This window comes from Hyperolius riggenbachi, chromosome 2, assembly GCF_040937935.1.
Source record: "Hyperolius riggenbachi isolate aHypRig1 chromosome 2, aHypRig1.pri, whole genome shotgun sequence".
NCBI lineage: Eukaryota > Metazoa > Chordata > Amphibia > Anura > Hyperoliidae > Hyperolius > Hyperolius riggenbachi.
In genome coordinates, this window is record NC_090647.1 from 27,046,353 (window position 1) to 27,063,366 (window position 17,014).

At 46.3% G+C, this 17,014-nt stretch overlaps 2 protein-coding genes across 3 annotated transcripts in view; both read left to right on the forward strand.

Annotated features, from left to right (window-relative positions):
- LOC137545400 (E3 ubiquitin/ISG15 ligase TRIM25-like) overlaps positions 1 to 647 on the forward strand; it is a 29,563-nt gene extending 28,916 nt beyond the window's left edge. For both annotated transcript variants that reach the window (XM_068266583.1, XM_068266584.1), the window contains exon 3: positions 1 to 647. This exon is cut by the window's left edge and continues 1,202 nt beyond it. In XM_068266583.1, coding sequence (XP_068122684.1) covers positions 1 to 121 — 121 coding nt within the window. In that variant the 3' untranslated portion in view covers positions 122 to 647.
- The window catches only part of LOC137545401 (E3 ubiquitin/ISG15 ligase TRIM25-like), a 17,707-nt gene extending 1,134 nt beyond the window's left edge, over positions 1 to 16,573 (forward strand). Inside the window, exons 2-4 of the mRNA XM_068266585.1 lie at positions 9,712 to 9,851; positions 11,965 to 12,076; positions 13,310 to 16,573. Coding sequence (XP_068122686.1) covers positions 11,980 to 12,076; positions 13,310 to 15,048 — 1,836 coding nt within the window. The 5' untranslated portion in view covers positions 9,712 to 9,851; positions 11,965 to 11,979 and the 3' untranslated portion in view covers positions 15,049 to 16,573. The remainder of the gene's footprint in view (positions 1 to 9,711; positions 9,852 to 11,964; positions 12,077 to 13,309) is intronic.
- Positions 16,574 to 17,014: the final 441 nt, after the last annotated feature.

Below are 17,014 nucleotides of genomic sequence, written 5' to 3' on the forward strand. Positions count from 1 at the left end.
ACTCCTCCACACCTTCACTGCTGCCTTCACTGAGCCCCTCCATGCTGTGTTATATGTATGGGCAGGCTCTATAAAAATATCTGGGAGGAATCAGGGAGGTGAGAGATCCGCCCACTGGTGACATCACTGGGAAAGAATTGTGATTGGCTCAGTGCCGGATGAATACTATCTAACCATCCATTCCTGCTGGTGACATGATGGGATTGTAGTGGCAGCAGCTCTGTGTCTCTGGAAGCTTTGTTACCCCCATTATATGAGGCAGGTGAGGAAATGACCTCTGTGACCTGGCCCCTCCCTCCCCTCTAATCCATCCAATCACAGCTGCCATCAGAATGCAGTGTTGTACCTCCAATCTCCCCTAATACAAGGGAAACATTTGTACCCCTCCCCCACTACATGGGAGCATTACTTGTGCCCCCTGGTGGAGGTGCTGCACCCCTAACAAGGCCAGCCAATCACCATACCTCCCAACTTTTTGAGACGATAAACCAGGACACTTAAGCCACACCCTTGACACCCCCCCAACCACACCCCCTGACACACCCCTAGTCAATCATAATATATATATATATATATATATATATATATATATATATATGTATATATGAAAACCTGCAATTATTTATTAGAAATGGTGGGGAGAAGGGTGAGGGTGCCCATGGGTGTGGAGGTGAAAAAAAGGATCGAGGCACCAGCCGGTGGCTGTGGTGTGTGGGATGCGGGTCTGGGATAAGATTGTCCCTCCCTCCCTCCCTCCGAATGTGCCCCCCAGTGTCCCCCTGTATAGAGAGATAAGAGCGCAGCGGAGCGGGCAGTCTTACCATTCCTCCTCGCATACCGGTCATCTTTGGCTCTTCTCCGCTTCCAGCTTCCTGTGACGTCACAGGAAGTAGATGGAAGCAAGAGATGCCCGGTACGAGGAGGAATGGTAAGACTGCCCGCTCCGCTGCGCTCTTATCTCTGCATACAGGGGGACACTGGGGGGCACATTCGGAGGGAGCGAGGGACAATTTTATCCCAGACCCGTATCCCACACACCACAGCCGCCGGCTGGCGCCTCGATCCTTTTTTTCACCTCCGCTGCCTGCCGGGACACAAGGGGGCAGCGGGACCCCTCCCCCAACCCGTGACCGTCCCAACGAAAACGGGACTGTTGGGGCCCCTGAATCACAGCCAGACAAGCTGATATTCAGTCTGGAGGGTGTGGGACCTAGGAGACCTGAGGACCCGGGAAGCAGTGTGCACTGATTTGTAATATAGGTCATAGTGCAATCTATTGCAAATCTGTGTACTGTGTGTGGAGAGATTCGGTAATGATCTGAGAGGGATTGATCTGTTGCCCACATTGACCAGTGTATAGTCAGCTTTAAGGTGCCCGCTAATTATATTATCTTGATTGTACAATAATACCAAATCTATGTAGTAGAAGGGCCAACTGAGTGATTACACTTTGCATGGATATGTTAGGTCGTCATACATATTAAATAGAATATGCAAGATTGTACAATCAAGATTGCATCGTTAGTGGGCACCTTTTTACACTTCCTCTTCAGTGTCACAAAATGTCACCTGTCCAGAGAGAAATATGGAGGATGCCTGTGTGGATTTTGTGAAAAATGCTAGTTCCCTGGCTGTAATGCTGATCCTCTGGCTATAATACATTCTATGTTCCCTGGAACCAGCATGCAGATCTGAGGGTCTGGTTGTCCTCTGATGTTCCTGATCTGAATAAAGTGACTCAGAAAGCTTTCTAGCCAGAGGATCAGCATTACAGCCAGATAAATGGCATTATTATTACAGGCAGTAATAGTAGCCTCCATATATCTGACATGACAGGTGCACTTTCAAGTACACCCTAGAGCAGGGGTCTCAAACTCGCGGCCCTCGATACAATATTTTGTGGCCCTCGCTGGCAAAAGCTTTCTTATAGTTCGCTTCAGTGCTCCCAAGTAATCCGCCGCATCCCCGCCGCTAAATGCCCCAAATCGCCCGGGGGGCAATCCGCCGGCATTTCCTGGAAGGGGCAGAGCTTTCAGCTTCAGCTCTGCCCCTCCTGACGTCAATCGCCGCACGGATCGCTGCCTCTCCCCGCCCCTCTCTATGAAGGAAAAGTGAGAGGGGCGGGCAGAGGCGGCGATGCGCCGCGATTGTGAAATTCCTTATGCGGCCCAGCCTCATCCTGACTTTGCCTCCTGCGGCCCCCAGGTAAATTGAGTTTGAGACCCCTGCTCTAGAGCCTCGCTAGCAGGACTGCAGTGACCTAACATATCATAAACTTATTGCAAAGCTTTCCCTAATCTGCCCTGCAGAGGGGAGTCTTCTGTTCTGTAGCTTGTGAAATAGGGCAGTGTAGTGACTGGTACAGTGTGAGCACTGAGCAGAGTATTTGCATGCTAGAATAATGCAATCACTCCTGGTGATGTAAAAGGGACATCTGAAGTATGAAGCAATACAGTGTGGGACTTGAAGTGGCAGCAGCACTACTTGGATAGTGGCAATCTTATTTATGTCATGTCATGTAAGGTGAAGTCCCCACCCCCATTCTTGGATAATGCCATGGCTTTATTTGTGGAGGCGGGGTTACCTCTTCCTCAGCCCCGCCTCCAGCTCTTTATACACTCATTCATCTCTCCTCTCGCTCTTCCTCTGCTGCTCATCTCTGTCAAGCTCTTCATTGGGTACAAATTAACCAGATGATCCAGTTCAAAGTCTTAACCCCAATCCACAAAGCTCTCCACAATATCTTTCCACTGTACATCTCCCCACTAGTTTCCAGATCCAAACCCAACCGCAATCTCAGATCTGCACATGACCTTCTATTGTCCTCTCTAGAATTACCTCACATTCACATATACGAGACTTCTCACGTGCCTCTAACAAAACGAGAGAAATATGGAGGCCATGGACCTTCTGAAAAATGCCAGTTCCCTGGCAGCAATGCTGGTCCTAAGAGCATGTACCGTGTTTCCCTGAAAATAAGACACTGTCTTATAATAATTTTTGCTCCAAAAGATGTGCTAGGGCTTATTTTCAGAGGATGTCTTATTTTTGGAGGAAACGCTGGTAGTTTTTCTATACAAAATGTATATATTGCATGCCAGGCTGAAACACAAGCAGCATACACAGAGCTTGTGGTTTGCAGATATTGGGCTTGATTCAGAAAAGGGTGCTAAGTGTTAGCATGCCAGTGAAAAGCCACTTTGCATGTGCTAACATTCTTGCACGTGCTAACTAGGGTGCTAAGTAGTTAGCACATGCAAACTACTTAGCACCGTAGTTAGCACATGTAAACTACTTAGCACCGTAGTTAGCACATGTAAACTACTTAGCACCCTAGTTTTTTTTTAAAAAAATCAGTGTTTATTCAACAAAGAAAAGGAACATATGACAGAATATGCAGTGTAGCAGTGCGCCTCCTAACTTTTCCAACAGTCTGTAAAACAGTCTGACAATTATTAAATCCAACAAAGTATATAGCTTCAGCATCAATTATCACTGTGGAAGATGAGAGGTATTAACAATAATATAGTGATCGTCACATAATATATAGAGCTCAGATTGAATTTAAATTTCCAAATATTCTATCTTTTACAAGATCATAATTAGCAAGACCACGGTGCTAAGTAGTAGTTTGCATGTGCTAACTACGGTGCTAATTAGTTTGCATGTGCTAACTATGGTGCAAAGTTTGCATGTGCTAACTACAGTGCTAAGTAGTTTGTATGTGCTAACTACTTAGCACTCTAGTTAGCACGCCCAAAGCCTTTAGGCGTGCTAACTGGGTTAGCACTGTTTACTGAATCGAGCCCATTGGCTCTCACTTACAAGAAACGGATTCTGCTGATCATGTGGGTAAGAGTCTATTTCTTGCTGGCAGTGAACTCTGTCAGGCTCCCCAGAGCTATGACAGGATAAGCTGTGTGTCCTGGGAAGAGGTGAAGTGCTGCTGATGCTTATCACGACAGATCAGGAGGGCTGGCTCCAACAAAAACACAAATTGCCTGACACATAGACAGGACTGTAGAACTCACATTATACTGCTGCTTTTCTGTATCCAGGCTTTGTATTGAGCGTGACTTGCTGGTGTCACGTGGGCTGCTGCCAGGTAGGGCTTACATTCAGGGGATGTCTTATATTTCAAGCATGCTAGGAATTCCTGCTAGGGCTTATTCTCAGGGGATGTCTTACTTTAGGGGAAACACGGTATTATAAGTTATAAGCAAGGTTATAGGTGGAAGAATATCTCAAACATACATATTAAAGGGGAACTGAAGTGAGAGTGATATGGCGGCTGCCTTTTAAACAATACCAGTTGCCTGGCAGCCCTGCTGATCTATTTGGCTACAAAAGTGTCTGAATCACACCAGAAACAAGCATGCAGCTAATCTTGTTAGATCTGACAATAATGTCAGAAACACCTGATCTGCTGCATGCTTGTTCAGGGGCTATGGCTAAAAGTATTAGAGGCAAAGGATCAACAGGACAGCCAGGCAACTGGTATTGCATAAAAGTAAATACATATGGAAGCCTCCACCTCTCTATCACTTCAGTTGCCCTTTAAGAATACTTACACCATTAATTGCCTTGTGGACCTATTTCTCATGAAAGGCGGCTTTTCTCCCAATGTTCATAAAAACGTATTACTATTTTATTTACAATATTGTGAAAATGTAAGGTCTATACATTGTAGGGGTCAGCAGTCACTTCTTCAGGAACATAATATAAGCTTATTTTGAACTATGATAATAATCTGTAGACTTCACAATACAAGTGTTCATATACATATATCTTGCCCAAAACAAATGCACTGTGATTTTTATTATCTTCCTATGCATCTGCCACTTACACAGCAATTGTTAAAATCTGATTGCTGACAGGTTTGCAGCTAATCCATCTCCTCATGGGTGATTCACAATATTTCCTTTATTTTCAAAAGCACCCCTTGAAAAAAAGTAACCCAGTCTGATTGGCAGAATAGTAGCACATGAGTAAACAGGACAGCTGACATCCTGATACAAGTACTTGCCAAGTAGAGCTTTTGTAGAAGATTATACCACCCATGAGGAGATGCACTAGTTTAAATCCTGTCAGTGAGGCAGAAGGGATATGATAAATTTTAAATAGAGCCATGGAAAATATAAATAAATATGCATTTGTCTTTAATGATTCCCAATGTCCTCTCCCCCACAATCCTCGGTGTGATTTATTTGTTCCTTAAAGAGAACCCGAGGTGGGATTTAATTATGTTACTGGGGCACAGAGGCTGGTTGTGCACACTAAGACCAGCTCCATTGTCCCATCGTGTGCCTCCAGGACCCCCCTGCGCGCCGCTATCCCCCCCGCAGTGCTGGTGACACGCAGCGTGTCCCCAGCACAATGTTTACCTATGCGCTGTCTGTCAGCGCCGCTCCCCCGCCTCCTCCGTATCGGCGCTATCCGCCCGCGTCACTTCCCTCCTATCAGTGGGAGGCACACCATGGGGCAACGGAGGCTGGTCTTAGTGTGCACAACCAGCCTCTGTGCCCCAGTAATATAATTAAATCCCACCTCGGGTTCTCTTTAATTGCAGTTAACCTCCTTAGCGTTAACCCCGTGCTGGACGCAGGGTAAGCCGCGGAGGATTTCTCAGGCCCTGCTGGGCCGATTTGCATGATGTTTTTTTAATGATTTTTTTTTTTATACACTGCGGGTTACTTACGATCGCCGCCGCCCTGCGCCAATTCGCTGCTACCCGCCACATCAGAGGGTGCCCCCCCGAGACCCATGCGCTGCCTGGCCAATCAGTGCCAGGCAGCGCTGAGGGGTGGATCAGGACTACCTCTGACGTCACGACGTCGATGACGTAAGTGACGTCATCGCGCCCGTCGCCATGGCGACGGGGGAAGCCCTCATGGAAATCCCGTTCAGAATGGGATTTCCAGATGGGCATATGCGCCGGCGGTGATCAAACTGTACGGGGGGACGCCGCAGGGAGGGGGGAAGCATGTAGCTAGCGCTAGGCTAGCTACATGCTATATAAAAAAAAAAAAAGGTTAAAAAAAACCTCCCACGGCCGCAATCATACTGCCAGGGAGGTTAAAGGACAACTGCAGTGAGAAGAATATGGAAGCTGCCATATTTATTTCCTGTTAAACAATAGCAGTTGCCTGGCAGCCCTACTGATCTATTTGGCTGCATCAGTGCCTGAATTACACCAGAAACAAGCATGCAGCTAATCTTGTCAGATGTGACAATAATGTCAGAAACACCTGATCTGCCGCATGCTTGTTCAGGGGCTATGGCTAAAAGTATTCGAGGCAGAGGATCAGCAGGACAGCCAGGCAACTGGTATTGCTTACTTTCACACCAAGATGTGCTTTAGGGGACGTTATGGTCGCATAACGTGCCCCTAACGCAACATATGGTGGTGTTGAAGTTGGACGTCAGATTGAGCTGCGTTATGCAGCTCTCAAAGCAGCCGCTCCAGGTTAGTGATAGAAAGTCCGGATCTTTTTAAGGATTCTGATCATGTGAATCGGATCATTGAAAAGATCCGGATCTTTGAACCGAATCATTTGAATCATTTTACTAGGGAAGCAGACTGGGGGTGAAATGACTGGCAGGACAGGACTTTCCCTGCACTGTACATTCTGTATGTTCCTGTTTCTTCCAGACAGACATCCACTGTGAACCAAATCTTTCATTGTGATGATCCGGATGATTCGAAAAAGATCCGGATCAAATGAACGATTCGTTCATGATCCGGACAACACTACAGTCCTACCAGGAGTCTCTGAAGTGCAGTGAATATTAGTTAGCCATGTGGCTGGTCGCGGAGGAGGAGGGGAGACCTCCTCCTCCAACATTACTGAGCATGTGCAAACAGTCTATCGCTGCGTAGCCCAGTATAACGTACAGCATGCAGCACTTTGTTTAAACGTGCTGCGTTACAATGTAACGCAACGTGGGCACTGTGAACAGCACAATTGATTTTACAGTGCTGTGAGTTAGGCTGCGTTACTGGCTGCTGTAACGTGGGACTTTAACGTTCCACTGTGAAACCAGCCTAAAAGGAAGAAAAAAAACATGGCAGCCTCCCTACAGTTGTCCTTTAAGCACTTGAGGACTGCAGTGGAAAACCCCCCTAAAGACCAGAGCAATTTTAACTAAATGGGCCACTGCAGCTTTAAAGAGGAACTCCAGTGAAAATAATGTAATAAAAAAAGTGCTTCATTTTTACAATAATTATGTATACACGATTTAGTCAGTGTTTGCTCATTGTAAAATCTTTCCTCTCCCAGATTCACATTCTGACATGTATTACATGGTGACATTGTTACTGTGGGCAGATTATGTAGCTGTTTCTAGCTGGTCTGGCTTTAACAGACAGCTGTAAGCAGCTATTTCCTGTCTGTGAACATTGTTACATTGTGGCAGTTTGCCCAGAGTACCGTACGGTACCAGAGCCTCTTGTGGGAGGGGTTTCAGCACAAAATCAGTCATACAGCGCCCCCTGATGGTCTGTTTGTGAAAATCATTATTTTTCTCATGTAAAAGTGGGTATCAGCTACTGATTGGGATAAAGTTCAATTCTTGGTCGGAGTTTCTCTTTAAGGCATAGCTGCAGGCCCGTACAACTCAGCACACAAGTGACCCCCCCCCCCCCCCCTTTTCTCCCCACCAACAGAGCTCTCTGTTGGTGGGGTCTGATCGCCCCCTAGACATTTGTTTATGTGTTGATCATTGCTTATTTTGTTTGTTTTTTAATAAAAATTAGCTGCTTTTTAAAATATTTATAAATCCCCCCCTCCCTCCCTCCCCCCGCCAGCCAATTAGTGTGATCAGCTGTCATAGGCTTCAGCCTATGACAGCGGATCACTCTCGCAGTAACAGAGGGGACAGCCGTGTCACACGGCTGTCCCTAGTACAGCGCTGCTGCTGATCGCAGCGCTGTACAATGTGTAAAGACAGCGGTTTCGCCGTCTAACAGTCTCCTGAGCGGCAATCGCCACTCGGAGACTGAAGTCGGGGCGGAGCTCCGCCCCCTCAAGCAGGAGATGCTCGCGCAGTCTGCGCGCGATCTCCTGCAAATCCCAGGACTTGACGTCAATTGACATTAGGCGGTCCTGGGGCTGCCGCTGCGACCACGCCCATTGGTGTGGGGCGGTCTTTAAGTAGTTAAATGAAATTCTATTCTGGGGAAAGCATGGTGCCTTCTGAATTGATATAATTAAAAAAAAGGTGTAATAGATTGCGGAGACGACGTCGCAGAGACAGGCGGTATGTATCCGCATATCAGCCGGCAGCGTCTGCCACGCGGCTTCATGATGCTGACATGCCTGGTCCTTCCTTTGCACATAGGTGGAGAGCTACGCGCGCGTCAGGAGAAAGGACCTTTATGCTAGCAGAAGGGGAGTCAGCTGATCGGGTCGGTCAACTGACTCCAGCCGGACTCCGGATTGGCTGAGTGTCTGGGGCAGTGCTGGGCAGCGCTCTGACTATATATAGACTTGCTGGTCAGTTGCAAGTTGTCTGCTGTCGTGAATACTTACGTGTTAGCGCTCAGACCTTAGACTACTTCCCAGGTGTTGAAACCAAGGACTTCACACCTAAGATTAGGATTGTATATTGTATTATTATCTGTGTATGACTCTGGCTATTCCTGACTATCCCTTACTCTTTACGTTATTGTACTTCTGCCTAGCTGATTCAAGTTGCCGACTCTGCCTGATATTGACACTGAATCAGTCTCCTGTCTTTGTACCTCATCTGTCCGGTTGTTGCTTACTCAGCTAGTCTGACCTCTCTATCCTCACCGGTGGGCTGAGCCACTGGTGAGGGACCTGTAGCTTGCACCTGCTCCTCGGGTGAAGTTCTAGTGCAGTACAGTTTGTTACACCTGCACCTCAGGTGTCTGTCCACCGGCTGCAGTACTGTGTTAATCACCTGCTCCTCAGGAGATTAACTCTGATACTTCAGTATAGTATCTGTTCATCTAGTGTGCTTCCGTTATAGTTCAGCCGGGTTCACCTGCTCCTGAAGTGATTCCTGGCTGCAGTATTGTCTGAAAGTCACCCGCTCCTCGGGAGACTTTCATAACAGTTTGTTGCACCAAACACCTACATTCTGATCAGCCCCTTGTGTGTTTGCTATACTTGTATTATTGGTGATTTTGCAGATCATCACATAATCAGGTATAACATCTGCATTATTGGTGATACTGCAAAAATCTGTTCTTGCTGACACCAATCGTTACAAAAGGATAATCAAATAATTTCTACAACTTACAATATATTTCCAATAGACAGCGGGAAGAGAAAAACATTGCAACTTGAATTATTATACATAGAGCCTCCTGTGTTCTGATGATTAATTATTATATAGCCATTCATACAGTTCATAGAAGAGTTTTATTCTCTCTTGCTAGGTGCGAATATATAGGGGTTTATTGCAAGTAAGAGTTGATGTGGAACAAGTATGTTGCTAACCCATTCTTACTTCACAGGCAGAAGAATGTAGTGCTTTATAGAGTGTAATAACCTCTCTTACCTACAGGTGTGTTTAGATCAGCTGTAATAGAGAAGAAGAAAGCTAAGAAGAATGTCATTGATTGTTGATGTATGATATTGTGGATTTATCTTGTTCATTTACTTTTTATTCTTTCCACCTTTTTGGTTTTAATAAATCCAAATTGAACCAATTGTTGATTAGTGTCTGGTGGATTCCTCTTAGGCAACCTCTATGCCCGGCTTCAGCAGCTCCCATAGCTTCCCCGTCTTTCTCCTGAGCTCTCCTCAGAGATGCCTCCACAATCATCTCCATTCCTTCCCCGCGCTGCTGGGCTGAACAGCTGAACGTTAAAAGCTGATCAGGTGAGACATGCTGATCGCCAAGCCCTTATAAAGGCTGTCCTCTCATGTGATTGGCCAGTTTGGGCAGCATGTGCAGAAGACCCTGACTGACGCAACTTAGCCTATGACTGGGGCAGTGTTGCCAACTGCCCGTAAACTTAGGGGCATACCATACATTTTCATGCAAATTTAGCTGCCCCTGAATTCTGTAAGGAACTCAGCAGCGTCCACAAATGGGGGGAGGAGGAGGGAGTGAGGAAAAGGGAGCCCCAGGTTAGGGAAGGAGGGGGGGGCCTTCTCTGCCGCTGTGCCCACTCCTTCCACTTCTCTGCGCTGCCACCCCTCCTGCTTGGGTACGCTAAAGTCCTGGCTACCTATTCTGGGGACATCTATATGCCTGGCTACCTATTCTGGGGACATCTATACACCTGGCTACCTATTCTGGGGACATCTATACACCTGGCTACCTATTCTGGGGACATCTAAATGCCTGGCTACCTATTCTGGGGACATCTATATGCCTGGCTACCTATTCTGGGGACATCTATACAACTGGCTACCTATTCAGGGGACATCTATACACATGGCTACCTAAACTGGGGACACCTATAGATCTGGCTACCTATTCTTTGAACATCTAAATGCCTGGCTACCTATTCTGGGGACATCTATACACCTGGCTACCTAAACTGGGGACACCTATAGATCTGGCTACCTATTCTTTGAACATCTAAATGCCTGGCTACCTATTCTGGGGACATCTAAATGCCTGGCTACCTATTCTGGGGACATCTATATGCCTGGCTACCTATTCTGGGGACATCTATACAACTGGCTACCTATTCAGGGGACATCTATACACATGGATACTTATACTGGAGACACTTATAGACCTAGCTATCTAAACTGGGGAAACCTATAGACCTGGCTACTTATACTGGGGACGCCTATAGACCTGGATACCTATACTGGGGGCACCTTTTTTGGGAGAACTGCTGCCAGATTATCTATTTTTGAGGAACCGCAGCTGCCATATTAAGTGTATTTTTGGGAACCGCTGCCAGATTATGTGTATGTTGGGGAGACCACTGCTGCCAGATTACGTCTATTTTGGGAAACCACTACCATATTATTTGTATTTTGGGAAAAACCTGAGGCAGATTATGTGTATTTTTGGTGAAATGCTGTAAGATTACATGTATTTTGGGGGGAAACACTATGGCAGAGTTTAAACTTCCCCAGCAGACCTTTTACAGCACTGCTAAAGTCATGTATATTCGGCCCCACCCATGACCACGCCCATTTATTTTTGCCAGTTAAAAAAATACCTTTGTTAATTTTTATGTCTTTGTCAGTAAAAAAAATGTGAGAGGTTGGCAACACTGTACCGGGGAGCAGGAAAAAAGGGCACCGGCTGAGGGTGGACCAAAAGGGTGCTGCCATAGATTCTAACACAATTATCATTAATATGGCGAAAAAAGCAGAAAAAAGGGCGCCCCAATAAATATCGTTATCAACATTAGAACATTAAAGTTTTTGAAGTATGTTATCATTTTAGAAGCTTGCAACGTTATAGTTTTTATCATAGTATTTCATTTGTATGTACAGATTTTCTTTTATCAAAGATATTATCGTTTCTATGTGTAAAAGGGTGTTTCTGCAGAGGGAGTGGTTAGGGTTAGGCACCACCAGGGGGAGTGATTAGGAATAGGCACCACCTGGGGGAGTGGTTAGTTGTATGCAACAACAGGGGGGAGTGATTAGGGTTAGGCACCAACAGGGGAGTGGTTTGGGTTAGGCACCACTGGGGGGATTAGGGTTAGGCACCACCGGGGGGGGGGGGGGTTGGGAACTAATGGGGGTGTTAGGGTTAGGAACCACCGGGGGGGGTCTTAGGGTTAGGCGCCACCGGGGGTGGTTAGGGTTAGGCGCCACCAGGGAAGTGGTTAGTTTTAGGCATCACCAGGGGAGGGTTCTGTGTGAGAATAGGGTTGGGTTAAGCTGTATTGCTGAATTACGTAATGATTTTTAACATTAATATCTTTTTGTTCTTATTTCCCATCTGTTCTTACAACAGTATTTATCGTTAACCAAGTTTGACAACAATGTTTATCGTTATCATTTTGTTATCCAGCCGGGCCCTTTTTTCATGCACGCTATTACTGGGGCTGATTGCAGCAGAACAGAGGCACTCGGGAGGATGGTGAGGGACACAGTGGTGCTCATGGGCCTGGAGGACACCCCGGGTAAGTATCAAATCTTTCTTTTTCAATGTCTCTGGTACACTTTAAGGGCATGTACACACTGAAAATCAGCAAAAGCAATTGCAAACACAATGCATTTGCATTTTTTTAATCAAAATTATACTTGCACGTTTTGTGTATGTTTGTGACTGGTTTGTGATTTTGCTGAGACAATCTTTTCCTGGTTTCCAGATTGTTTACCTAAAAAATGCAGTAAAAGCCGTATGCGTTTCGTTTTCCTGCACTTCCCAAATGTGAGCATTTAAAAAGTGATGCAAATGCTGTGATTGCGATTATTCTAAAAATCCACCGCACCACTGTGTACAGCACCCCACGGTTTGCTCTATTTTCATAAAGGCTTTGCAAATGGAAAATCACATGTGATTCTATAATCCCAGTGCAATGCAGCGCAACACAGCCAGTGTGTACGCACTGCAGACCCACTATAGTTTGTAGCTCAAAACGGTGACTCATTTATATCAGTGGTGCTCATCCAATATTCAGGTATCCGAACTACCCAGATAATCGGAACTTTTTCAGCTATCCGAACCCAGATACGGATTCCGGATATCTGTTAAATTCCGAATAGCATTATCTGAGTTAACTCGGATATCTATCTGAAATCTGGATATCCGGTTGGATACTTAGTTCTGATATCCGAGCAGAAGGTTTTCAGGTCAGAATTCAGTTTGGAGGCATAGAGTCCTAGAGAGACTGGAGGGAGAGGGAGAGAAAGAGAGGGAGAGAGAGAGAGAGAGAGAGAGAGAGAGTTTTCTATCTGGATATCTGAATCCGACCGGATATCCCAGATACTGAGTTTGGATATCCGATTCTACTCGGATAACAAAAAGTTTGGATTCGTATATCTGTTTCGGATCCAGAAATCTGGGTATCCAGATCCGAATTTAATTCGGATTTTTAAAAGGGGTATCCGAGCAGCACTGATTTATATATTTCTTACATTACTCTGAAAACAGGAAAAAAAGTGTGGGTTTCAGGAACTTTGACAGCCATAGTCCAAAGGTCTCTGCATACCAGAGCCTCACCCAACACTAATATATGAAATCTACAGCAGCTTTTACTGGATTCTTAGAATTAGAAACTTTCATTTGATTTCTCCTCTCTTCTTTATGTATGAAAAAGTCTCCGCCTCACCCAGTGCAAATATTTGTTTATAACTGCTTATACTGTACTCTGAACCAGGAACTGATATCTTGTTTCCCTCCCCTGCTGCAGCGATGGCGTCCGCTGATCTGAGCCAGGATCTGGAGTGTCCCGTCTGTCTGACCATTTATACCGATCCTGTAATCCTGAGATGTGGTCACAACTTCTGCCGGGTCTGTATTGATCGTGTGCTGGATACACAGGAGGAGTCTGGAGTTTACTCCTGTCCTGAATGTAGAGATGCATATAGGGCTCGGCCTGCCCTGCAGAGGAACATTGCTCTGAGGAAAATAGCAGAGCATTTCCTGTCTACTCAGCCAGATCAGGAGGAGACCGGAGTCCGCTGTACTTACTGCATTCACTCTGCTGTACCGGCTGTTATGTCCTGTCTGCTGTGTGATGCTTCTCTGTGTGATAATCACCTGAGAGTCCACAGCAAGGCACCAGAACACGTCTTATGTGACCCCAACACTTCCCTGGAGAACAGGAAATGCTCCATCCATAAGAAGATACTGGAGTATTACTGCACTGAGGATGCTGCCTGTATCTGTGTGTCCTGCAGGCTGGATTTAGAACATCGAGGACACCAGGTGGAGATGGTGGATGAGGCCTCTGAGAAGAAGAAGAGGAAGCTGAGAAATGATCTGCAGAGACTGATGGCAAAGACAGAGGAGGCTGAGAAAAGAGTCCAGAGTCTGGAGGAACGCAAGAGAAAAGCACAAGAAAAAGCAAATGGTGAATCAAAGAGAGCCACTGCCCTGTTTAGAAACCTCAGGAGACAGCTGGATGATCTGGAGAAGAGAGTCCTGAGTGACATAATGAGACAGACAGAGCAGGTGTCACAATCATATAATGATGTCATTCAGCAGCTGGTAATAAAGAAGGAGGAGCTGTCCAGGAAGATGCGTCACATTGAGGAGCTGTGTAACATGACTGATCCACTGACTGTCTTACAGGAATCAGACACAGGTGACTTGTGTGACACGGAGGACAGAGAGACACATGATAAACAGCTCCATGATGGAGGGGATCTGGATGTGGCCGGCATCTCACACATATTACACACAGGACTGTCTGATATCATGTCTGGGGTAATTGTGCAGAAACATACAGACACACAGGCCTATCCACATTCTAGCACAGAGGACAAAGTTCCCATCACTGCTAAACTATCCAGGCCACGCCCCCAACCCACCCCCACCGCACAACACACACAGCACCAGGCTGGGGGGACAAATATTGGGGCTGCACAGCAAACATCAGGGCAGCCAGTGTATGCAGACATATTACTGGATGTAAACACAGCTAGTAATAAGATACATATATCAGATGATAGGAAAACTGCAACCTGGACATTTAGAAGCCAGAATCACCCAGAAACACCAGAGAGATTTAGGTGGCGTTATCCTCAGGTGTTGAGCAGCCAGAAATTCTCCTCAGGGCGACATTACTGGGAAGTGGATGTTGGGGGATCAGATTTCTGGAGTGTTGGGATGTGTTACCCCAGTATGGACAGGGGAGGAGATCAGTCAGAGATTGGATACAATAAGAAGTCCTGGTGTTTGTGCAGGAAGTATGATCAGTACTCAGTGATACATGACAGGAAAGGAATCCGGTTACCTGATGAGATCCCCAGTGATAGAGTCAGGATATATCTGGATTATGAGGCTGGGCAGATCTCCTTTTATGCCCAGTGTGACCCGATCAGACACCTCCACACCTTCACTGCTGCCTTCACTGAGCCCCTCAATGCTGCATTATGGGTAGGAGGAGGTTCTACAAGGATATCTGGAGGTAACCGGAGAAGGTGATAGATCCACCCACTGGTGACATCACGGAGAGAAATGTGATTGGCTCAGTGCCAGATAAATACTATCTAACCATCCATTCCTGCTGGTGACATGATGGGATTGTAGTGGCAGCAGCTCTGTGTCTCTGGAAGCTTTGTTACCCCCATTATATGAGACAGGTGAGGAAATTACCTCTGTGACCTGGCCCCTCCCTCCCCTCTAATCCATCCAATCACAGCTGCCATCAGAATGCAGTGCTGTACCTCCCATCTCCCCTAATACAAGGGAAACATTTGTACCCCTCCCCCCTACATGTGAGCATCACTTGTGCCCCCTAGTGGAGGTGCTGCACCCATAATACAGCCAGCCAATCACAGCCAGACATCCTGATATTCAGTCTGACATGAGCTGTAGTATTGGGATCATCACATGGAAAGTCCAGTAATCCTGACATACAAGTTAGATTTATATACAGGAGGCACAGCAATAGCTCTTACACCTGTGAAAGTCTCAGCAGTTTCTGTCTGTCTCTGAGGCAGGGAACACACTTAAGCAGAATCGCGTATGTCTTCCCCATAGCACATAGTGGAAACCGTGTGCGATTCTGCTAAGTGTGTTCCTTGCCTGAAGGTGGCCATACACTGGTCAATTTTTTATTGATATCCAGCTGATTCAATCATTTAATTGAATCTGCTAGAAATTGATGCTTTAAATGATTCCCGATTGCTATTTGGCAATAATTGATCAATTTAGCTGTTTGCACTGGATGGGAGATTTCAGTTGACTGGTAGTGGGTAGGGAGTGTACCGCTAATGGTGTTTGATCTCAGCACAAGCACGTGTGTACGTTGTATGCAACAAAGCTTACACTCACCTGTCCACTCTGTGTCATCTCTCCACGACTGGGCACTCCTCCTATCTTTTCTCTATCAGAGTGCCTGTGTGACATCACAAACACTAGAGGTGTGACACTAGAGACCAGCACTAGAGGCTTCTAGTTGATGGTACATTCCATGGTGGCTCTAGTGCTTGACACCTCTAGCATTTGTCATGGGACTCAGCGTACCCAGGAGAGAATGGACAGGGAGGAGCCCATGGCAGTGGAAATAAGGCAAGTGCCTGTAAACAGGTGAGTGTAAGCTCTGCTGCCTACACTTTGCACAGCCCTGGGGGTGGGACCTAGGAGACCTGAGGAGCTGGCAAGCAGTGCAACTGATCTTCAATAGTGTTCATGCTGAATTCTATTGAAAATCTGTGTACGGTGTGTGGAAAGATTCGATAATAATCTAAGAGTGATCTATCTGTTGCCAACATCGACGAGTGTATGGCCCCCTTTAAGGTTCCCACTAATTATGCTCTCTTGATTGTACAATTTTACCAAATCTATGTAGCAGGGGGGTCAACTGAGTTAATATACTTTGCATGGATATGTTAGGTTGTCTTGCATATTAACCTCCTGAGCGCGCAGTCCCGATACTTCCATAGAGAAGACTTGGAGTTGTGCGGGGACGCTGTAGCGATTGCTGGAACAAGGCTGGGTAATGTATGAGCGGCTTGATCGGGGAATCGGTAGATAGCGGGGGGGGGGGGGGGGGGGGTGTCACCTATACTAGCTAGCCTAGTGCTTGCTAATCTTTTCTGATCACATCACTAATAGGTTTCACCTGGGGGACTCCTGAGGCTGTTAAAACCCCTAGAGCAGCATGCCCGACACAGCGCAGCAGGCATACCGCTTCGGAGGTTAAATAGAAGATGCGGGATTGTACAATGAAGTAATGAGTCATGAGTCATGTCTCATTGAGTCATGAAGTAATGAGTCATTCAGTGCAGCCCATGTTGGTGAGCGCTTGCTTTGTTTTCTGCTGTCTGTATTGAATGTAAGTTACACATTTTAGCATAGCAGCTGCCAGGGTAAAGACATTTGCTTTTAACTTAGGTCAGTTTAGTGTTAGGACATCTGCCTTGGAGATTTACCTCAACGTTGGTGC